This window comes from Rhinatrema bivittatum, chromosome 3, assembly GCF_901001135.1.
Source record: "Rhinatrema bivittatum chromosome 3, aRhiBiv1.1, whole genome shotgun sequence".
NCBI classification, from domain to species: domain Eukaryota; kingdom Metazoa; phylum Chordata; class Amphibia; order Gymnophiona; family Rhinatrematidae; genus Rhinatrema; species Rhinatrema bivittatum.
This window is the reverse complement of record NC_042617.1, coordinates 123,454,257-123,479,364: the sequence shown is the minus strand read 5'-3', so window position 1 is coordinate 123,479,364 and position 25,108 is coordinate 123,454,257. Positions and strand designations below refer to the sequence as shown.

At 48.1% G+C, this 25,108-nt stretch overlaps 1 protein-coding gene across 1 annotated transcript in view; it reads right to left on the bottom strand.

Moving 5' to 3' along the window:
* The window catches only part of FAM161A (FAM161 centrosomal protein A), a 111,502-nt gene that overhangs the window by 69,806 nt on the left and 16,588 nt on the right, over window positions 1–25,108 (bottom strand). Inside the window, exon 2 of the mRNA XM_029593696.1 lies at window positions 12,045–12,297. Within this exon, the coding sequence (XP_029449556.1) occupies window positions 12,045–12,178 (134 nt within the window). The 5' untranslated portion in view covers window positions 12,179–12,297. The remainder of the gene's footprint in view (window positions 1–12,044; window positions 12,298–25,108) is intronic.

Here is a 25,108-nt window from a genome sequence, read left to right as displayed (position 1 = left end):
GTTCGATAGGGTTTGCTTACCCACTGCTGCACCCAGTCGGTTGGGGACAAATGACCCGAAGAGCTAGGTGGACTGTCTGTGGCTCGCGATCTAGGTAAAAGGCTAGCACCCATTTACATTCCAGGGTGTGGAAAGCATGTTCACCAGGGTGGGAATGTGGCCTTGGAAAGAAGGTGGGTACAACAATTGACTGATTGATGTGGAAATCAGTCACCAACTTGGGCAGGAATTTAGGATACGAATGCAGGACCACACGGTCGTGGAAGAACTTATGTGTATGATGCATACGTAACCAAGGCCTGAAGCTCGCTGACCCTGCGAGCGGAAGTCATCGCTACCAGGAACATGACTTTCCAGGTGAGGAACTTCAGATCACAAGACTACAGAGGATCAAAGGGAGGCTGCATCAGTCTTGCCAGGACAACGTTGAGGTCCCAGGATGCTGTCAGTGGCTGAAGAGGGGAATTCAGTTGGAGGAGACCCCGCATGAAATGGCCAACGAGGGGCTGGACCAAAACAGGCATACCAGCGACACCCCGGTGGTATGCACCGACATGTACCCTGATGGAACTGGTCTGGAGCGCAGACTCGGACAAGTGCCACAGTTAGTCCAGCAGTCGGGGGAGAGGGCATGAGAACAGGTCCAACCCATGCCCTCCGCACCAGATGGAAAAGAGTTTCCATTTTGAGCTGTAGGACTTCCTGGTTGAAGGTTTCTGGGATTCGATCAGAATTTGGGAAACACAGTCTGAGAGCTATAATGGCTGGAGGATTATGCGCTCAACATCCAAGCCGTGAGGGCCAATGTCTGGAGGTTTGGGTGGCGCAGAGTGCCCTGGTTCTGTGATATGAGGTCTGGTGCCATCCCTACCGGAATGGGTACACACACTGACAGGTCCTGGAGAAGTGGGAACCAAACCTGTGCCATGAGAATCATGGGCCCCCCATCCTCCTGGAGCTTCGACAGAGTCTTCGAGAGAAGCGGGAGAGGTGGGTACGCATACAGGAGGCCCTGTTCCCAATGAAGGGAGAAGGCATCGCAGGCCAGATGGCCATTCCCCGCCACCAAGGAACAGAACCTGTTTACTATGTGGTTGTGAGGGGAAGCGAACAGATCCACATCCGGCATACTCCAGCTGCGGAATAGGTAGGCCGCCATCACAGGGTTGAGGGACCACTGGTGTGGCTGATAGGACCGACTGAGGCAGGTAGGTCACCCGCAGATATATCCCTTGGGAGAGGGCCCAGTTCCAGACTTGTACTGCCTCTTGGCAGAGGAAGAATGAGCCTGTGCCACCCTGCTTGTTGATGTACCACATTGCGACCTGGTTGACCATCCTGATCAAAACTTCTTTGGATGACAACTGATCCTGGAATGCCCATAAGGTGTACCATATCACCCGAAGCTCCAGAAAGTTTATCTGGCAACATGCTTCGGTGGCGGTCCAAAGGCCTTGAGTGTGGGCTCCCCACCCCTGAGGTGAAGCATTAGTGGTGAGGGTTGCCTGGGGCGGCGTGGGCTGGAATGAAGTCCGCGTTTCAGATTGGGGAGGGATTCCCACCAGGCTAAAGATACCCTGAGAGGGTCCATGACCGTGATCGGAGCCTCTAGATCCTGGGATGCCGGCTGCCAGTGGGAACTCAAGGTCCACTGAGGGCTCTGCATGCGGAGGTGGGCTAAGGGAGTCACAGACAAGGGCCACCATGTGGCCCAGCAGGCGGAGCAGGTGACAGGCTGGCACCCTCCTGCTGTTGCGGACAAGGGTGGCCAGCAAAGCGAGGGCAATAGCCCGGTCCCTGGGCAGGAAAGCTTTCGCCTATGCCGTGTCCAACCTGGCGCCTATGAAGTCCAGCTGAAGGGACGGACAGAAGTGCGACTTGGAGAAATTGATAATGAATCCCACAGTCTGCAGGGTCTGAACAGTCAAGGCCAGAGCTTGCAAGACTCTGAAGCGGGAGTCACTCCTGACCAGCCAGTCGTCCAGGTATGGGAACACATGGACCAAGTGATGCCTGAGGTAGGCAGCCACCACCACCAAGCATTTGGTAAAGACGCGGGATGCTGATGCCAGCCCAAAGGGAAGCATTTTGTACTGGAAATGTGCATTCCCCACCACGAAGCGGAGGTGCTTCCTGTGGTAAGGGACAATCGCAATATATGCGAAAGCCTCCTTCAGGTCGAGGGAGCAAAGCCAATCTCCTCTTCTGAGGAGTGGGATCAGCGTGCCCAGAGACCATTTTGAATTTTTCTCTTTGAGAAACCTGTTCAACGCCCTGAGGTCGAGAATGGGGCGCAAGCCGCCATTCCTTTTCGTAATGAGGAAATATCTAAAGTAGAACCCTTGACCCCGCGTCTGCTGTGAGGAGGACGGAGAGTTCCATTTGAAGAATGGCCAAATGGGCGGATGAAACCCAATGGACATGAGGGCAGAGGTCTCTGGGAGCCGGCTGAAATGCAGGCAGTACCCCTAATGGACAATGGAGAGGACCCATTGGTCCGATGTTATCTCTTCCCAGCGACCGGCGAAGCTGAAGAGTCTGCCATCAACTGGGGGATCGGCCGCCAGGGGAATTGCTAGCTGACTTCCACTTCTTCACCGCCAGTCAAAAGCCCATGGCTGGGGCTTGCTGGGGGGGGGGGGGCGGTTGGGGTCTGGGGGCCCGTTGCTGGTGGGGGCGATCCATGGAACTGGTTTGAGGTGGGTGAGTCCAAGCGGCCAGCTATTAGTACTTCCTGTGCCGATAGAAAGGTTTACCTTGCCGGGCGGATTTCCTGGCTGAGGACAGCCCTTCTGAGGCACTAGCGGACAGCTGCTGGAGGGTATCATGATGGTCCTTCAGCTGCGCCATCGCATCCCGAAACTTATCCCCGAACAGATTCTCGCCTGAACAGGGGAGGTCGGTGAGCCTATCCTGGATCTCCGGCCGGAGGTCCAAGGCCCGGAGCCAAGCCATCCTTCTGGCGCCAATATCCACGGTGGCTAGGTGGGCCGCAGTTTCAAAAACATCGTAGGTGGAGCACACCTTGTGTTTTCCTGCCTCCAGACTCATCGAGGCAATGGCAGCATGGGCTTCCTGCTGGTGTTGGGGAAGGCCCTCTGCAAAATCCTGGACTCACTTCCAGAGATTTCGGTTGTACTGAGTCATATAGAGTTGGTACGCCACAATGCAGGCAACCAACCTGGCACCCTGGAAAATGTTTCTTCCTATGGTGTCTAATTCCCTATGCTCGCGTCCCGGAGGGGCGGAGGCATGGGTAAGGGAACGCCAGGTCTTCTTTAAGGCAGACTCCATGACCAACAATTGGTGGGGGAGCTGTGTTCTCTCACAACCCAGGGCCTGTTGCATCAAGTAGGTGGCACTGGCATTCCTGTTAACTGGGGAGACTGAGATAGGGTGTTCCCACATGCGAAGGATGAGTTCCTTGAAAATATCTTGGACGGAACCGCCACGATTTCCTTAGGAGCGTCGATGAACTGCAGCACTTCCAGCATCTTGTGACGCATGTCCTCCTTTGTAAGGAACTGAAAGGGGATGATACAAAATTATTCAGAGTAGTTAAATTACAAGCAGATTGTGATAAATTGCAGGAGGACCTTGTGAGACTGGAAAATTGGGCATCCAAATAGCAGATGAAACATAATGTGGATAAGTGCAAGGTGATACATATAGGGAAAAGTAATCCATGCTGTAGTTACATGATATTAGTTTCCATATTAGGAGCTACCGCCCAGGAAAGAGATCTAGGCATCATAGTGGATAATATTTTGAAATCGGCTCAGTGTACTGTGGCAGTCAAAAAAACAAAAAGAAAATTATTCCTTACCTGCTAATTTTCGTTCCTGTAGTACCATGGATCAGTCCAGACGGTGGGTTATGTCCCCCGTCCAGCAGATGGAGTCAGAACAGACTTCGAGGGGCGTGACCATATAGGCTAGTACACCCTCTGCAGGAGCTCAGTATCAAGTATATCAAAGTCCGATTAGAACAAGAACAGACTGGATCAAGTTTGCTTAATTATGAATTCAACCATAAATTTAACGTAAACAGATAACCTGCGGCAAAGAACCGCCAACTTGTAGGAAACTATGAGCAAGAAAACTGAAGAACACAGTAAGCAGCTAAGAAACAAGCTGAGCAGTACAACAACAACAGCACAGAGCAGAGCAGGACGAAAAGTGGTGGGCATCTGGACTGATCCATGGTACTACAGGAACGAAAATTAGCAGGTAAGGAATAATTTTCTTTTCCCTGTACGTACCAGGATCAGTCCAGACGGTGGGATGTACCCAAGCTTCCCTAAAACGGGTGGGGTCCTGCGAGACCTGCGTGTGGAACCTGCTCGCCACAGTGTCCCGACTCAGAATAGGCGAGATGCAGCCGATAGTGCCTCGAGAACGTGTATAGCGATTAACATGTTGCTGCGCGACAAATCTCCTGGGAAGAGACAGAGCGGCTCTCTGCCCAGGAAGTTGGCTGGGAGCACGTAGAATGTGCTATGATGCTGTGAGGAGGAATCCGTCCCGCACCAACGAGAGATGCGACAATACAGTCCTTTAACCCACGGGCAGGCGTGGGAGCCCTACTTTGGGCCGGACCAAAGTACGAACAGATGGTCGGAAACTCTGGAATCATTGGTAGCCTCTAGCTAGTAAAGCAACGTGCGCTTAACATCCAGGAGACGAAGGGACTTCGATTCGGAAGGTGCAAGGAAAGGAGCTCTACCGTTTGATTCAAGTGGAAGGATGGAACCACCTTAGGTAGAAAGGAGGGAACCGTGCGGGGGGAGACCCCCCGAGTCCGTGAACCGAAGATAAGGGCCTCTACATGACAAAACCTGAAAGTCCTAGATGTGCCTAGCATAGCAGATGGCCACAAGAAAGACAGTCTTGAGAGTAATATCCATAATCATCGGTTTATGTAGTGGCTCAAAGGGTGGTCCGGACAAGGCTCGAAGCACTAGGAACCCGTACCGGGGGTCGTAAATGCATGACACCCTTGAGGAAGCGTACAATGTCCAGATGAAGAAGGAGAGAACCGTCATACTGCACTAACGAGCCCAGGGCAGACACCGGAACCCGAAGTGAATTGTAGGCGAGTCACATGTCCAATCCATCCTGGAGGAATTGTAGGATCTGAAGGCGGACCGACGCCCTCGTGGGTCTGGTGCCCCGGCTGGGACACCATATTTCGAAGATCTTCCAGACTCGAACGTAGGCTATCGAAGTAGACGTCTGACGTGCCCGTAGTAGAGTCGAAACTACCGCCTCCGGGCAACCTCTGCGCCTGAGCCGACTCCACTCCAAAACCATGCCACAAGACAGAGGAATTCTGCCTGCCCGAAGAAAATACAGGTCCCTGGTGCAGAAGACGCGGAAGATGTCCTAGCCGTATCGGTCCGTCGATTGCCCGCTGCCGTAGTTCCGCAGACCACGGTTGGCGGGGCCACTCCGGAGCAACGAAGATCACGGCTCCCCGATGGGTGTTGATTCTGCGGAGGACCCTGCCCATTAGGGGCCAGGGTGGGAAGACGTAGAGTAGAAGACGTGGAGGCCACGGGAGGGCCAGGGCATCCACCCCTTCCGCGCCGCGCTCTCTTCTGCGACTGAAGAAGCGTGAGGCCTTGGCGTGTAGGGCAGGCGCCATCAGGTCCAAGTGCGGAGCACCCCAGCGTCTCCCGAGCAGTTGTATCGCCGCTTCAGAGAGGGACCACTCCCCGGGATCCAACTGTCGGCAACTCAAGTAGTCCGCCTGAACGTTGTCTACTCCGGCGACGCTTGAACGTTATCCACTCCGGCGACGTGGGAGGCCGCTAGACGGGCCAGGTGCCGTTCTGCCCACTGCATCAGGAGCGTTGATTCGATCGCGACGTGCCGGCTCCTCGTTACCCCCTGCCGATTGATGTAGGCCACTGTGGTGGCGTTGTCCGAGAGAATCCTGACCTCCCGGTACCGCAGCCACGGGAGAAGATGTTGGAGTGCCAGGCGAACCGCTCTGTTTTCAACCGGTTAATTGGTCATGTCGCTTCTACGTCGGACCACGTCCCTTTTGTGGCACTTCGGTCGCAGACGGATCCCCATCGCAACAGGCTCCCCCATCCGACGAGACTGGCATCGGTGGCCACCACCACCCAATTGGGAACCTCGAGGGAGACGCCTAGAGCCAAGTGCGACGGAACCAGCCACCAACGCAGACTGTCCTTGGCCGCCTGCGGAAGAGGGAGAATCATCTGATAATCCTGAGAGATTGGTTTCCAACAGGAAAACAGGGCCGACTGTAGGGGGCGAAGGTGAGCGAACGCCCAGGGCCCGAGATCAATGGTGGAAGCCATCACGCCCAATAACTGAAGATAGATCCAGGAAGTGGGTTCTGCCAATGCAGAAACGACTGTCGTATGTGCTTCCGCAAGGATGGTGCCGTGTCCGGGCGTAAGAAAAACCTTGCCCTGAAGAGCGTCGAAGCTCGCTCCCAAGAAGTGCAAGTGATGCAAAGGTACGAGGGAGTTCTTGGCGAAGATCACTACCCAACCCAGGGAGTGAAGTACCAGGGCGACTCTGGCTACCGAGGCTGTCCGAGGGCGAAGGACTTCGAACGTATCAGCCAATCGTCCAGCTAGGGGAGAACCAGAACGCCCTCCTTAATCAAGGTCGCCGCCACTACTCCCATGAACTTGGGGACAGTGCGAGGAGCGGTCGCCAACCCGAAGGGGAGCGCCGTGAACTGAAAGTGTTGGCCCAGAATCCTGAAACGGAGGAACCGCCGGTGCGCTAGGAGGGTTGTGATATGTAGGTAAGCCTCCGTGAGATCCAGGGAAGCAAGAAAACTCCCCCTGATGTACAGCTGCGATCAGTGAGCGTAATGTCTCCATGCGGAACCTGGTGACCCGCAATGACCTGATGACCTCCCTGAGGTCCAGGATGGGCCGGAAGGATCCGTCCTCTTTGGGCACGATGAAACAGATGGAATAATGACCCAAGCCCACCTCGCCGAAGAGGACGGAAGAGATGGCTCCTATCTCCCGTGGTCTGTCCAGAGGTTGCTGCACCGCGGATCTTCTGAGGTCCGAGTCACCGTGGAAGAAGATGAATCTGTCTCCCAGAGGGCGGACAAAGTCCAAAACGTAGCCGTGCTTTATAGGGTCCAGGACCCACTGGATCGAGGTGCTACACACCCACTCCCCGTGGAACTCCGCGAGACGACCCCTAATCCTGGGGGTAGAGGAGTGGGCGAGCCTGACATCATCGGGTGGATTTGGGCTGGGAGGACCCGGTCCCGCTCCGTAGCGCGAGGGCCTGCGCCCACCAAAGGACCGCGACCAGGTCTGTGATCTGGAGGCAGGTGCACGAGTCGCTGTCTGCCTGTAAGTCCTGTAGAACCTTCGCGCTCTGGCTCAGGTTCGTGAAGAGGCAAAAGACCCGTGAAGGACGAAGTCTATTCTCAGGTAGCCGATGGACTGCATTCTCCCCCAGGGACTTAATAATCTGATCCAGATCTACTTCGACGAGGAAGTTGCCCCTGAAGGGAAGAGAGCCCAGGCTTGACTTGGGAGAGGCGTCCGCCGCCCAGTTACGGAGCCACAAGAGGCGCCGCGCCGCCACCACCGAGAACCCTTGATCTCGCCAGGACGCGAAACAGATCGTATAAGGCATCTGCCCCGTACGTAATGGCGGGCTCCAGGCGCTCCGCCTGGACAGCTTCCTCGGGCGGCAAATCCTGAGAAGTGAGAAGTTGTTACACCCGGCGAAGACTGGCCCCTTGAGCGAGTGAGCTGCACATCACCGCTCGCGTCCCGAGGGCAGAAACTCTTTTAAGGAAAATTTACAACTTGCGGGCCCCAGTGTCGCACAATGCCGCTCCACCCGTCACCGGAATCGCTGTCCGCTTGATAACCGCTGGTACCGCAGAGTCCACTTCGGGGGCCTTGATGAGCTCCAGGAAGTCCTAAAGATGATACAACTTCTCCATGGCATACTTCAGGGGTGCCCTACTCCCTGGTCAGGGGCTGCAGAAACGACTCGTGGGTGGGAAAAGCGCGAAACCTTGGCCGAAGAGCGGCTAAGACTGGGTGGTCATCCAGTTCCTCCCACAGAAAAATGCGAAGCGCTTGCGGATCGCCTCCTTCCGGCGGGGCATCCGGCAGCGGCGTGTCCGGGGGCCCCGGGGAATCCCTTCCTATGCATGAAGTCGCCCCCCGCTCCACCAGGAGCAATCCGAACTCGGGTGGGGTCTCGGGGGGCTCCCGGGGCCGGTTCCCCCCAGGCCCGGTGGAGCCTGTGGAACATCTGGCAGACGAGGAGTTTTGGTGGGAAGAGAACCCGTGGGCAGCGCACCGGGAACCTCCAATTCCTGTGGGGAAGCATTGTGTAACGAAAAGATGAATTCAGGGGAGAAAATGGGCCTACTCGGGGAGGGGGCCCCGAGGAGCCATCCGAGGGCCCCGGGCTTGGCAAGGTCTCCTCTGGACTCCAATTCGGTGGTAAATCCTCCCGAATACCCCATTGTTCCTGCGCTGAGGGAAAAGTTTCAGCGTGCCGAAAAATTCAAGATGGCCGCCGTTCCTGCCAAAGGCGGCGAAGTGGCCAGCCGCGCCGCCCGGGCAGTGCAGAGCTGAAGAAAATAAAATGCTGAGGGACTGCGAGGTGCCTTCCCCTCCCGGGAAGGCATCGGGCGCTGATTCCCTCAGAATAGGTCCTCAACCCTGGCTCGCCGCGGGCCGAGCAATGCGAGGCCGCGGCATCGGGACCGCCGGGGGAGGATGAGGAAGCCTCGGGGGCGGGCCAAGATAAAGTAGAGCCGTCGCGGGGGGGCCCGACCGGCCTGCACTACCCGCTCTCCCGGCGATCGAAGAGGTGCCGCGGGGGGGGGGGGGCCCGACCGGCCTGCGCTACTCGCTCTTCCGGCGATCGAAGAGGTGCCGCAGGGGGGCCAAAGAGACCTGCGCTACCCGATATCCCCTCCCTACAGCTGCGGCACCTCGTCGCGGGTGCCGCGGGGGATAAAGGCGTGGAGAGACCGGCACCACCGGCGTCCACGAGGCACCAGCGTTGATACGCTAAACGGAGCTGAAACAAGAAAAATAAAGGAAACACACTGCAACTTACCCCCGGCCAGGAGGAGGAGAGATAATGAGAGAAAATTGACTAAAATCTTTTTTTTTTTTTTTTTAACAAACTTGATCCAACTAAGTATAGAGAAATAGAAGAAAAAGAGGCAGAAAGAAACTAATTCCCTGCAATTCTGGGGAAGCACCCGGTTCCCCTACTCTCATCTGCTGGAGTCAGAAGATACTGAGCTCCTGCAGAGGGTGTACTAGCCTATATGGTCACGCGCCTCGAAGTCTGTTCTGACTCCATCTGCTGGACGGGGGACATAACCCATCGTCTGGACTGATCCTGGTACGTACAGGGAACAGAATGTTAGCAATTATTAGGAAGGGAATGGTGAATAAAACGGAGAATGTCATAATGCCTCTGTATCACTCCATGGTGAGACCGCACCTTGAATACTGTGTACAGTTCAGGTCGCCGCATCTCAAAAAAGATATAGTTGCAATAGAGAAGGTACAGAGAAGGGCAACCAAAATGATAAAGGGGATGGAACGGCTCCCCTATGAGGAAAGGCTGAAGAAGTTGGGGCTGTTCAGCTTGGAGAAGAGACGGCTGAGGGGGGATATGAAAGAGGTCTTTAAGATCATGAGAGGTCTTGAACGAATAAATGTGAATCGGTTATTTACACTTTCGGATAATAGAAGGACTAGGGGGTATTCCATGAAGTTAGCAAGTAGCACATTTAAGACTAATTGGAGAAAATTATGTTTCACTCAACGCACAATTAAGCTCTGGAATTTGTTGTCAGAGGATGTGGTTAGTGCAGTTAGTGTAGCTGGGTTCAAAATAGGTTTGGATAAGTTCTTGGAGAAGTCCATTAACCTCTATTAATCAAGTTTACTTAGGGAATAGCCACTGCTATTAATTGCACCAGTAGCATGGGATCTTCTTGATGTTTGGGTAATTGCCAGGTTGTTGTGGCCTGGTTTGGCCTCTGTTGGAAGCAGGATGCTGGGCTTGATGGACCCTTGGTCTGACCCAGCATGGCAATCTCTTATGTTCTTATGGGTTTAAAAAAGGTTTGGATACGTTCCTAGAGGAGAAGTCCATAAACTGCTATTAGTCAGGCTGATTAAGGGAATAGCTACTGGTTATTACTGGGATTTGTAGCATGGGATCCTTTTAATGTTTGGGTAATTGCCAAGTACTTGTATTCTGGATTGACCTCGGTTGGAAAGAGGATGCTGGGCGTGATGGACCCTATGTCAGACCCAGTATGGCAACTTATTACATTATGTTCTTATCAGATTCATCTGACAAGATTTACCTCTGGTAAAACCATTGGATCTTGCAAGCCATTGGATTATAAAAATTGCACTACCCTAGAAGGGAGTTTCATTGATGGAAAACTTCTGTGTAGCATTGCAAAGACCGCCTAAATTGATGTCCAAAATATACAAACTATTGGAAGATACTGAGGTTTACCAAGCCTCACATCTTCAGGCCTGGACGCGTGACGTAGGGGGAAACTGGGACAAGGAACGTTGGAACACCTGTTTTATGAGTCTGGGGAGATATGCTATGTCCACAAATATGATTGAAAACGAATATAAAATGCTGTACCGGTGGCACCTCTGTCCCGGGACTCTAGCAAAGTGGTATCCGACATTCTCTGACAGGTGTTGGCGATGTGAACAAGCGGAAGAGACTTTTGCTCATATGTGGTGGTTTTGCCCTGTCATATGTACCTTTTGGACAAAGATACAGGGACTAGCTAAAGAGATGGTGGGTAGGGAACCATGATTATGCCCGGAGTTATGGCTCCTGGGACTCTGGCAAGAGGAGCAGGACATGCGCAATACTAGACTATTGTGCTATTTGGCTATAGCTTCCCGGTCGGTGATAGCCCAATGGTGGAAAAAGCAGGAATCACCGCCTTTGCAGCTGGTTATCACCAGACTCAAAGGAATTAAAACGATGGAAAGAATAACTGCCTATCGGAGGGATCGGGTGGTCAAATATGCACAGATTTGGGACCCATTTGATAAATGGCTTTTGAAATATGAGCCGAGGGAGGGGACTCCTCATCGGGGTTTAGTTACTAACGGGGCGAACCTCCCAAAATAATTATCTTACATATCATTGCTGATTTTATCCTATGGGTTCAATCTCCCAATTATTGTATTGTACTGTGTCAGCCCCTGGGATCTTTGAAATCTCTCCTAATAGCCTGTCTGATTATTATTGTGGTTTACCGTTGTGGTTTATTATTGTTGGGGATATTGTTCAATGCAGGATATGGGCTGGGGGGGGGGGGAGGGGAGGGATGGGATGGGGAGGGGTTGGTACATGAAAATGTTTGGGTGACAAGATAGTCCTTTGTGGGCTGAAGCTGTATGTCACATTGTTGGCTTGTATATTTACTGTTGTCCAAATAAAATGTTTAATTACAAAAAAAAAAAATTGCACTACCCTCTGTTTTAGCAGGAATTCCATTAGTTTGCTCACCACAGAGTGATCTGTAGTTCCCAGCCTCCTCCTTACTTCTACTTTTATGAATAGTAACTATTTTTTCCCTTTATAGTCCTCTAGGACTACTCCAGAATCTAAAGAAGCATTGAAAATGTCAGCCAACAGAGCTGCCAGTACATCTCTAAGTTCCCTTAGTACCCTCGGATGTATCCCATCCGGCCCCATCGCCTTATCTATTTTAAGTCTAGTTTAACATACACATTACCTAGTTTTATACATTTTAATAAATCTAAATCTAATATAGCTCCTCCATGCATTGAAACAGCTGCCACGCTAAGATCTTTGTAAGAAATAAGACTAGTTACAAACTGTTGTGAAAAATCTGAAAATCAGTGCCATCTTTGCTTAGGAGGAAGGGTAATCCTAAACGTTTTTACTTTGCTGCAAATCAATTCCATAGCCCAGCCAAGTGCCACAATACTCTTTTCTAGATAATGGTGAACGTAGGAGTACATACGGACTTACCTGCAGTCCCCTCTAGCAATATTTTCTTTATTTCCTAGGGGAAGCACTCCCTTGAGGTGCAGTTTATTTTGGTACATTTTTTCCAGTTGTGCCATAGCCTTTATGTGAGCACTCTTCAGTTTCTCCAGACGCATGTAATACTCCCTGTTTGAGTAGCATATTTGGAAAAGTCTATGCAGTCTTCAGAGTACCAATTATTTTTTTCATGGAAGCTGTGTTCACTCGCAATATCTGATTCAGAGTTAGTATCATCCTGTAAACAAGAAAGAGTTATTTTATGACGTGCAGGTGAGAGCTCATCTTTACTTTATTTCTTGATTAACTGCAATGTGGTGTTCACAAAACTACATAAAAATCAATATTACATGAATAAACAAACAGTTTAAGTATAAAGGAATATGAACATACTAATAGGAACAAAGTAACAATCAATACAAAGATATAATTAATAAATAGTAGAACAGTTAAAATCAAATACTATAAAATATAGGTAACCATAAACAGCTTAATCTGTTCTGGATGTGAGTATTCATCCTGCTGCATCTTCCCCATTCAGATATCACCACAACATGCCTCCAGAAAGTATCCACATTCATTTTGCAATATTATAATGGTGTTAAGGAACCAGCCAGCTCTCATCACAGCTCCCTTCAAAACATCATTTAAAAGCCAGGTGACAAGAAGTATACAAGCTGCATTATATCCCATGCTCTCCAAGCTGCTTAATTATTTTCACCCATTGCAAATTAAAAGTCAGGATGCAGGATGAATTTGGGAGCATACTGAAGTCTTGTCTGTGTGATTGATGGAGATGGAGAAAATGTACTTTGTTATTTTAGTAATCATTATACCAATGGTAACTAGTAAGAATCCTCCTCCAAGTGATATCAGATTCGTGCCACTGTTCATTGATACCCCAATTTTACCACAGAAAATACAATGGAAGGCTGAATTGCTCTTTTATTTTTCTCTCCTTTCATGAGTTTATGCCACCTTGACAGCAGATGAACACATAGAACCACATCTTTTCAGTGACATCACCTCTGCTACAAGGAGTGGTGCAGCAAAGGAACCTGGCAGTATCCCTATATCAAAGCAATGGAGTGGAGAAACTTCAAAACTAGAAGAACTCTCAAACAGTATACAGCAATAGAAGATAGCGAATCCTCAGGTTTTCTCCCTAGGGAGAGAGAGTGAGCATTGTTTGAGAAGCCCAGCAGCTGCTGACTTCCTGGAAGGTTCTGGATTGCTCTAGCAGGATTCAAGCAAAAAAAATTAAAAAGGTAAGACTAAACTTCTTTATAATATGAATGCTAATTTTGTAAACCATTGTGATCTTTATATAAAATGTCTAAATAAATAAATAAATAAATAAAGTCAGCTGTGCTGCTAGTAAATGTTCTTTAATGCAGAAAATAAATGAAAGTTCAACATCATGTGCTTCTTGACTTACAGTTTTACAGGGAATCAAACAGAATAGTACAGATGTAGTATCCCCTTATAGGCTACGGCATTGTGCACTTGGGGTGTGCTGAAAATTATTTTGACAGCGCATCCCAAGGAGCACATGCGAAGTACCAGTGCATCTGCTGCACCTGTGGAAGACAATTGGTGCTGCTGGCTGTGGGGGCATTTGGTCTTTCTCATAGAGGAATGGAATGACTTCTTTTCTCCCCATCTGGGGACTTCCTGGTGGAACTGCCCGATGCTGAAGAAGAGCCCTCCTTCACAACTGACAGCACTCTCCCTTGTTCCTGAGTTGTGCTATATTTCTTCCATCTGTTGCTGGGCCCAGGGTGACATCCTACCACAGTCCTAGCAGTTGGCTTGTTCATGGTCAGGCCACAGGCACAGATAGCCATAATTATGTTCATCCGTGATGGACATGATATGCCCGCAGGAGCAGTACTTAAATCCTGAGGTGTTCCGAGAGAACATGGTAGCACTTAAAAGTGCTATTGTGGGTTCGCTAATACAAAAACAATTTGTAGAGTAGATTGAATCCTTTGAGAGACAGGTTTCAGCCATCTGTGTGAAGCACAGACAAAATGAGACTAAGGAGATTTTAGAACATGCAATCATGTGGGAACTCCCACGCATGCCCAGTAGCTCTAAAAGCTCTACTAGCTTGAAGAGATAGCTTTGCCTCATGCTACCTGATGATGTCACCCACTGAGCATGGCTAATTTAGTCTGCTTATTGATGGAAAAAATGAAATTATTAAAACAATATTCTATTCACAAATAAGTCAGTTTATGTAATGCTGGGGTGGCTGCCGTGGCAGAATGTGAATTGTTCTGTGCAAGGAGAGCACCACCTATTCCCAGGAGTTTGCTGTGTCGTGAATTTCCTGGCAACACAGGTGCGCTACTATTATTGCAAGGCACTTGGCAAAGACTCTCGGAGCTGCTAGCAGACCAAAAGAGAATACTTTGTATGATAATGGAAAGAATTTACTTTGAAGCAAAAGTAGCACCACTGGGAGGGGTGGATGGGAATATGAGCATATGCATCCTTCAGATTGCGAAGGCACATCCATTCCTCCTTCAGGATATAGGAAAGAATTTTTCTGAGGGAATTAATTTTGAATTTCTCCCACAGCAGATGTTTGTTCAGTTTTCTCAAATCCAGGATGGGCCTCAATCCTCCTGATTTCTTGAGAATAAGGAAATATTGGGAGTAGAACCCCTGTCCATGCTAGGATGCAGGGACTGGCTCTATAGCTTGCTGCTGAAGAATTGACTGCACTTCCAGATGGAGCTGTGTCAAGTGAGACAGACCTGGATTGAGAGTCAAGCAATGAGAAAAAGAAGGTAGCCAGAAGAAATGCAAACGGATTTTGAGGACCCAGAGATCCTTGCTTATTTGGCGTCAAGTCTCCAGGAAGACCTGCCCTCCATTGGAAGGGAGAACTGTTGATCGTTTGGAAGGATCAAAAACTTTGACTGGGCCTGCTATATCATTTTAGGCTGACGGCGCTCTCGCTGTTGAAACCTGGCCATAAGTGCTTGCTATCGTTTAGCCAGAAGAGGAGAGAATCAGTACCGTTAAAAAAGTCAGAATGGGTGTCTCTGAAAGTGCAGCCTTTTGTAGGTACAGAAGGAGCATCTCAAAGAGGAGGGCTGTTCTAGTACCATTGAGAGGGATTTGAATGATGGCTTCTCTTACTTTTTTACCAAAAAGTCTGTTCCCAGACAAGGGACATCCACCAATTTTTCATGGAATTCATCTTGAATGTTGCTGGCTGTAAGCCACGCCATCTACCATGCTCCAATTGAAGCACAAGAGGTACATAATACTGCATCAAATGATTCATAGACCAAACAGAGATGTAGTATGTATTCCGCTGCATCCAGTAGCAGTTTGGAGTAATAACTTTCGCCTTGCGCAGTTTTTGAATGTAGTTGTGTAAGTATTGCACCATGTAAAACTGGTCAGTCAGGATGCAAGTGGTTAGTATCGAGCTCCAAACACTTTCTTTCCAAAACTGTCTAGTAGACTATGGTAATTTCCTGGAGGCAAATTTGAATAAATACTAGTCTTTTTTGCCTTTTTCAAGGCAAATTCAATGAGAACTGATTGGTGTGGTAATTGGACTCCAAACCCAGGTAATTTTTTAACTCTATACTTAAGATTTAATTTTCTAGCAGTAGAATGCAAGAGATTCTTATCTGCAGCAAGTTCATGTGTTGTGGATTGGGAGAGCTGCTGCTTCAGATACTGGACTCTCCATCTGAACGAGACTAAAGACTCCAGTTTGGGGTTCTTTACACTTGCACACATATACATCATGTGTCATTCCCATTTTTCCCATAAACTTGGAATAGTTAAGATCTTCCGGAGACAATGTGTGGTCTGGAACCACACATTGTGGAACCTTCTGCGGAGCCTTCTGGTGTAGGAACACTAATCTAGGACCCTAATGATAAAGGCGATGAACTGGTGGGTTCTCCCAATTGTCTCAGAGGGGAAATGCCCTGGTCAATCACCTCTGATCAACTGGACTATGCAGCAATTGAGAGGGATGAAAAAGAACCTGGCAGCAATGGTTCTGATAATGAGTTTACCTCTCATGGGTGAAAAAGGGACTCCACTCTGTGGATTGCTGATATAATGCTGGAGAGTAGTGGATGGATATTTCCTTCTGCCTCCTTAGTCAAAAAGATAAATAAATGTATCACCATATCTGCTAAGTGGTCAAAGAACTAACAAATCCTTTGACCTGGTGTGGATGGTGGAGCATCCTCTTTGGTGTTAAGAATGAATTCCTGCTATTGAACAGGAGACCTATTGGAGGTAAGAGGTACTAGAGAGCATACTGGGTCTGGCACATCCAAACCTAAGGCCCTCTGCCAATAACCATGAAGGAGTGAGGGCTCTGGAGATTGGAGAAGTCAGGGTAAATTAATCTCCCTGTGCAGCTTAGCTGGCATATAAACTGAGCTGAAAGTTCAGCATGATGCCCTGTGTCCGGGGCTTACTGTGCCAGTTGTGGCATTGTAAAGGCCTTGTGCTTCCATGGTGTCAAATGCTTCAAGTGCATTGTTGACAAAGTCATTGCAACACAGGACTGCAAAGGTTTGTGCATTGACTGCGTCAGTACTAATTGCATTGAGGTGGCACCGATGCCATGTGTCCTTGCACTATGCGGTGAGTCATATGTCGAAGGGATCCAGGGCACATGCTTCCTGGCCGCCGATGCGTCATGCATTGAGAACATTGATGTGCCATGCATCGATAGCTTCAATGTATCATGCGTTGAATATACCAACATGCTGTGTTGCTGGTATCGATGCAACTTGTCAACAGTGATTATGCACCTCGCTTGTGCTTTTTTGATGCTGGTTGCTCCAATGACCCCACAGAGTGATGCTGTTTCTTCTTCGACACAGGGTGGTCAGCTATACTGAACCCCAAGGCTTCAGCCTGGATCAACAGGGGAGTGTTTGAGAAACTCCTTCTCAACTCTTTTCCCAATGAAGCAGATGATGCTGCATTGTAGGAAGAGGACAGACTACTATTCTGAAGAGATTTACACGGCTCCTCGACTTTACACGTCCTGGAGTGCTGAGAGCAGGGGAACGTCCATCTGCAAGCATAGCAGTTTGCCTCGTCATGGTCAGGACCCAGGTAATGATAGCACAACTCATGCCCACAAATGCAGTTTCTTCTTCCCCAGACATCTTGAGGAGGCAAAAGTTTTTAATAATTTATATATACATATATATAGGGATATAGTACAGTTGCTTACCAGTTACAAGTGTTCTCCGAGAACAGCAGGATGTTAGTCCTAACACAAGGGTGACATCATCAGTTGGAGCCCTGACACGGGAAACTTATGTCAAAGTTTCTAGAACTTTGACTTGCCACACTGAGCATCCCCAGCATGCCCTATACCACACATGCATGCAGAGTCTCTCTCCAGTTTCATAACAAAGAATTAAGAATAAAATCAAATAAAGAAACCCAACTCCATCGGGTGGTGGGCGTGTTTCATGAGGACTAACATCCTGCTGTCCTTGGAGAACACCTGTTACAGTTAAGCAACTCTGCTTTCTCTGAGGACAAGAAGGATGGTATCCCTCACACATGGGTGAATCCCTAGCTACAGGCGCTCCCAATGAAAAAAGGGGACAAAAGACACCCAAACCAGGTACCAATGGGCACAACAATAATGGTGCTGTTGGTAACAGAAGGGGAGACAGCCTGAACCCAAACAACGGCCCTAGGTGGGAAAGAGTTGGGATCTACACCTCAAACATATTCCAAAGGACAGATTGGCCAAACTATCGTGTCAACAAAAAAAAAATACACACCTCAAAAATATAATTCCCCTCTTCTTGAACAAACAAACAAAATACAGGGAAAATGCAAATCCTTATGGGTAGACTTTTAATGTCCGGTATCTTTAAGAGTATCTCCCAAAAGGGAGTACCTCAATGTTAGAAAATACCGTTTTTGCTTTAAATTGTTAAGTGAGCTTTAGTATTCATGTTTGTGCAGCATTCTGTGTTCTATATTTTTTTGTGATAATACATTTTATCTTATTTGCAAACTCTCCTTATTAACCACAGTCCTTAAGAGAAACTTTGAAAGGTAATTATTACACAAAAAAAAAAAAAATGAAGCCACCCATACTTGAGCAGCTACAATCGTGAGCTGAACTGCTTTTCACCGCATTGGTAATGAATACCTTAACCGCATTGCAACCAATTTCTCTTAGGTCCTGTGAAGCTGCCCGACACTGCCAGTGTTTCAGCAATAATTGCCTGCTTCAGGGGCCACAGAGTCTTTGTTGATTCAAGCTGGGACATGGACGCCGCTGCTTCTTGCCAAACTATCGTGTTACCAATTCCTATCCAAACAATAGAGAGATGTGAATGTGTGAAGAGAATTCCATGTCAGAGCCTTACAGATCTCCTCCATGGGAAACTGCTCGCAAGTGGGCAACTAACGCTGCTATGGTTCAAACAAAATGAGTCTTGACATGGTCCCCAAGATGCAGATGCAATCTGTTAGCCAATTCGACAGTGTCTGATTGGCAATGGCAATGCCTAACCTATATCTATTAAAAGAAACAAAAAGTTAGGTGGACTGTCTATGGGCTTCTGTCCACTCCAGATGAAAGGTTAAGGCTCTCTTGGCACCCAAATTGTGCAGGGCTTGTTTGTCTTGGTGCGAATGGTGCCTAGGAAAGAATGTTGGCAGGACGATGGACTGGTTAAGATGGAAGTCCATCACCACCTTAGGAAGGAACTTAATGTAAGGTGGCTAAGTCACTAAGACCTAGAGTTCGCTGATCCTGCACACTAAGGTGACCGCCACAAAAAATATGACCTTCCAGGTCCGATATTTCCGGATACAGGAGCGCAGCGGCTTAAAAAGAGCTTTCATCAGCTGAGCCAATACTACGTTGTGGTCCCAAGGCACAGAGGGAGACCATAGGGGAGGTTTCAACTGTAGCAGGCCCCGCATGAAACGTACGACTATAGGCTATACAGAAATGGGTGTCCCATCTACTCTATATGGTGTGTGCCAACAGCACACAGATGAACTCTAACGGAGTTGGTCTTCAAGCCAGCTTCCGATAGGTGTAGAAAGTAATTAGTTTTTGTGTGGGGCAGGAGAAAAGATCACACCACATATAAAACCTCCTCCACTTCAGTCCATAAGACTTTCTAGTGGAAGGCTTTCTAGAAGCCACTAGGACACCAAGACATCTTCTTTTTTTAATACTCTTTATTTAACAGTGATCATGGAAATCAGTATACATAATGTAAACTGAACAGCCAATAACTCATCTGCCAGGAAAATTATGAGCAATATAAGACAAGCATACTATAAAACATCCTTTTCACATTAACTGTTCTATCCTTATTCCTTCATTGCCCCTAGATCCTAACTCTCATTGTTTCAAATATTCCCACTATTTTTTCCAAATTTTATTATACTTATCCAATTTTCCTCGTTTCGATTATGTAATGTTTTCTATCACAGCAATTTCAGTCAATTTTGCCTGCCATTGATATACATTATGTGCCTCCTTCCAAACCAGTGCAATAGTGTGCCATGCTGCATAGATACAATGGTTAATCAATGCTCTAATCTCAGTGGTCCCCAACCTGTGCATTGACTACAGAGGTCTGAATGAGATCACAATAAAGGACTGCTACCCCTTACCACTCATCTCAGAGCTATTTGATAGGTTACAGGGAGCCAAGATATTCTCCAAGCTTGACCTCAAAGGAGCATATAATCTAGTTCGCATCCGCTCTGGCGATGAATGGAAGACGGCTTTTAACACCCGGGATGGACACTTTGAATACCTGGTGATGCCCTTCGGCTTGTGCAACGCCCCGGCTATCTTCCAAAACATGATGAACGATATTCTGCATGATTTACTCTACCAATATGTCGCTGTCTACGACATCTTGATATTTTCTCAGGACCTGCAATCCCATCAGGAAGATGTCAAAAGCGTTCTGCAGAGGCTTCGCAAGAACCGCTTGTACGCCAAATTGTCTAAATGTGAATTTCATAAAGAATCCGTGCTCTTCTTAGGTTACATTGTCTCAAACAATGGTTTCCAAATGGACCCTCAGAAGCTTGTGAGTATTCGAAAATGGCCACAACCCACGGGCCTAAAAGCTCTAAGACGATTTTTGGGATTTACCAATTACTACCGGACCTTTATTAAAAATTACTCTTCATTGACTGTTCCATTAACAGCAATGACTAAGAAGGGAGCCAACACTGCTACTTGGTCTATGGAAGCTGTGACTGCATTCCAGAAGTTAAAAAGACGCATTTCAAAGCAAACCATGTCCCCTCCCATCCGGACCCTACTCGACCCTTCATTGTGGAAGTCGATGTCTCTGATGTAGGTGTAGGGGCCGCATTAAGCCAGACCGGTGATTCAAAAATCGTGCACCCCTGTTCATTCTTTTCCCAACGCTTCTCACCAGCGGAGAAGAACTACGGCATTGGGGATAAAAAACTGCTGACAATAAAAATGGCATTTGAAGAATGGCGCCCCTGGCTTGAGGGTGCACAACATCAGATTACTGTTTACACTGATCACAAAAATCTGGAGTACCTCCGAAATGCTCAACGCCTCAACCATAAACAGGCAAGGTGGTCCCTGTTCTTCAACAGATTTGACTTTTTGCTGAAATATCGCCCTGGTGACAAGAATGTCAGAGCAGACGCATTATCTCGCTCTTTCCTCTCAGAGGACGTACCTGATGAACCCCAGCATATTATTGACCCGAAGAGAGTGATTCTCACAGCTACACATCTGGTACCCCCAGGCAAGACCATTGTACCCTGCAATCTAAGAAAGAAATTGCTAAGATGGGTTTATGATTCGAAACTGGCCAGACACCCTGGTCAGTGGCGAACACTAGCCAAGCTACAAAAATATTACTGGTGGCCCACCATGAAAGAAGACACTCTAGCTTACGTAGCCTCCTGTTCCAATTGTGCCAGACAGAAACCTCCGCCCGGACGTCCTTGGGGCCTGCTTCAAACCTTGCCAGCACCGGATGAGCCCTGGACCCATATCACAACAGATTTTGTGGTGGACCTGCCACTTTCCGGAGGTAACAATACCATTTGGGTTACAGTGGATCAATTTTCGAAGATGGCTCACCCTGGCTTGTCATCAGCCATGAAACTTGCTAAGTTATTCATCAGTCACATCTTTCGCCTACATGGCATGCCTAAACACATTGTTTCTGACAGAGGAGCTCAATTTACAGCAAATTTCTGGAAAGCCTTGGTAAGAAATTCGACATCACACTTGACTTCACCTCTGCATATCATCTTCAGTCAAATGGCCAAACAGAGAATGAATAGAACTCTCAAACAGTTCCTCCGCGCCTATGTCAGTTCAAGACAGAATGACTGGTCTGAACTGTCGCCCTGGGCTGAATTTGCCATCAATTCGCAACCAGTGTCATCTACTGGATCTACTCCTTTTGAAATGGTCTACGGACGACAACCTTTACCACCTTTACCACCTTCCACTTTCTGTGTCATCCCCAGCAGCTCAATCTACTGCCAAAGATATACAGCAGCTCTGGAGAAAGACTAAAGAGATGTTCCAAAAAGCAGGACAACGAGCAAAGAAAGGCTATGACGCTCACCGAAGCAAGGCTCCTGAATTCCAGCCTGGAGATAAAGTTTGGCTTTCTATCAAACATCTGAGACTTAAGCTTCCATCTGCTCGATTTGCTCCACGCTTTGTCGGACCCTTTCCTGTTCTCCGACAGTTGTACTCATTCACCTATAGTCTGAAACTTCCTCCAGCTATGAGGGTTCACAATGCATTCCATGTTTCGCTGCTGAAACCGCTTGTTCTTAGCGAGTTTTCCACCAAGACACCTGAACCTAACCCTGTTGATGCAGAAGAAGACATTGAATATAAGGTGGATGCCATCCTTGATGTAAGAAAGAGAGGCAGAGTTTGGAAATACCTCCTGTCATGGGAGGGATACGGACCAGAAGAAAACTCTTGGGAACCTTTGGCTAATATCATGGACAAAGAGATGCTTCGTCAATTTCATCGAGCACATCCTCAAAAACCAAGATCAGGTAGGGGGTCTGGAAGGGGCCCTTTGAAGGGGGGTACTGTTGTGTCCGTCTGTCTCAGACGGCTTCGACCTCTGTGCCTCACCTTTCTTCCTTCTCTTTCCTCAAGCTTTGGGACGATGGCTGCTGCCGCGTCTTCATGCCGCTCTCTCCGGTGTCCCCGGATCGGCAACAACGACGGTGTTCGCCATGATTTTCCGGAGGGCCTCCTAGGGTGCGTGCGCGCAAGCCATCCACGTCTTTATCCACTTCATGGCAGGAACCTCGGGGGCATCTCCTCTGAGTGACGTCATCACATCCTGGTATTTAGCCTGCCCTTCGTTTGTTAACAAACTGAGTTAGCAAGGATTGGATTGGATTGCCTCCGGTCTAAGCTGCTCTGCCGCTTCCCTGCTGCCGCAGGAAGCTCTCTCTGCCCTTCGGGGTATTTTCTCCACTAACCTGGGTACCTGCTTCTCAGGGGCCCATCTGCTCTATTTCAGGTACCTATCTTGGGATAAACTGTTCCTCGAGGGCCTGCTCTCCCTATCTGGTGCCTGCCACTAAACTACTACTGCTTGCCAGGACCTTCAACAATACAGCTCTACTTCAGTGTGTACTAACCCTTCAGTCTGTCTCATCTTCAGCTTCAGTGCTCGGTGTCCACATCTGGGACCTGTTCCTGCTACGCCGCGCTGCCTATCACCTACTCGAGCGTGAGACTGGTCTCCTCTGCTGAGGACCCCTGGACTACTTCACTGGGTTACCTTCACTGCTGCCCGCTCCCCGGGCAGTACCATCGAGCTGTACAATAAATACAACTTCTCGTGTCTGCGGGTATAGAGTCTAGCCTAGTACTGTGGTTCCTCATGGGGCTCCTCCCCGTGGGAGTGGCCATCTCCGCAGTACCCAAGAATCCACTCAAACACCTTAAACCCAAACACTGATCAGCCTCCGAATGGCCAACTCCCGCAGAAATGGAAACTAGACCTGTCTCGGCCAATAAGAGGCTATGAAAATCATAGTTCCCTTGTCCTCGCGAAGCTTCAAGAGTCTTCGTTACTAAGGGAATTTGAGGATATCTGTACAGAAGACCCTCGCCCCAATGTTGGGCAAAGGTATTTGAGGATGGTTTGCCAACTGTCCTGTACAGGAAGCAGAAACAAGGCACCTTCCTGATGCAAGGGGTCGTGAAGAGATCCATGTCCAGGCTCCCTCAGAGGTGAAACATCCAATTCGCAACCCATTTATCCAGAGAACACTTGTAGGGTCTGAAGGTATGACTTAGTCTGTCCGCTATCATGTTCTCCGCTCCAGCCAGATACATAGCCCTAAGCACCATCCCATGGGACAGGGCCCATGACCAGATATGGACCGCTTCTTGACTTAAGAGGTATGACCCCAAATCTTCCTGCTTGTTGACATAACACATTGCCACCTGGTTGTCGGTTGGAATCAGGACAACTTTGCTGGACAGCTACATAACATAAGAACATAAAAGATATGCCATACTGGGTCAGACTAAGGGTCCATTAAGCCCAGTATCCTGTTTCCAACAGTGGCCAATCCAAGTCACAAGTTCCTGGCAATTACCCAAATATTAGATAAATCACAAGCTACTATTTCTTATTAATTACTGTAATAGCAGTTTATGGATTTTTCCTCTAGGAACTTATCCAAACCTTTTTTAAACCCAGTTACACTAATTGCCATAGCCACATCATTTGGCAATGAATTCCAGAGCTTAACAATGTCTGAGCGAAAAAGAATTTTCTTCGATTTGTTTTAAATGAGCTACTTGCTAACTTCATGGAATGCCGCCTGGTCCTTTATTATCTGAGAGAGTAAATAACCGATTTACATTAATTTCTTCAAATCCTTTCATGATTTTTTAATTTCTATCATATCCCCCCTCAGTCTCTTCTCCAAACTGAACAGCCCTAACTTCTTTAGCCTTTCCTCATAGGGCAGTTGTTCCATGCCCCTGGTCACCCTTCTCTGCACTTTCTCCAGTGCAGCTATATCCTTTTTGAGGTGCAGTGTATTCAAGGTGCGGTCTCACCATTGAGCAATACAGAGGCATTATGACATCCTATGTTTCATTTGCCATTCCCTTCTTAATAATTCCTGTTTGCTTTTTTGACTACCACAGCATACTGGGCCGACGATTTCAATGTACTATCCACTATGACGCCTAGATCTCTTTCCTTGGTGATAACTCCTAAGATAGAACCTAACACTGTGTAACTACAGCAAGGTTTCTTTTTCCCTATATGCATCACTTTGCACTTGTCCAGGTTAAATTTCATCTGCCATTTAGAAGTCCAATCTTCCAGTCTAGAAAGATCCTCCTGCAATTTATCACAATCCACTTGAGATTTTACTACTCTGTATAATTTTGTGTCATCCGCAAATTTGATCACCTCACTCGTCATTCCCCTTTCCAGATCATTTATAATTATATTAAAAAGCACCGGTCCAAGTACAGATTCTGGAGGCACTCTACTATTTACTTTTCCACTGTGAAAACTGACCATTTAATCCTACTCTCTGTTTCCTGTCTTTTAACCATCCTGTAATCCATAAAAGGACATTGCCTCCTTTCCCATGACTTTTTAGTTTTCTTAGAAGCCTCTCATGCGGGACTTTGTTGAATGCCTTCTGAAAATCCAAATGCACCACATCTACTGGATCACCTTTGTCCACGTTTATTCACCCCTTCAAAAAAATGTAGATTTGTGAGGCAAAACTTCCCTTGGGTAAATCCATGTTGACTGTGTCCCATCAAACTGTGTCTATCTAAACATTTTGTGATTTTATTCTTTATAACAGTTTCCATGATTTTTCCCAGCACTGAAGTCAGGCTCACCAGTCTATAGATTCCTGGATCACCCCTGGATCCCTTTTTAAATATAGGGGTTACATTGGCCATCTTCCAATCTTCAGGAACAGCGGATGATTTTAATGATAAGTTACAAATGAATTGAAATAGG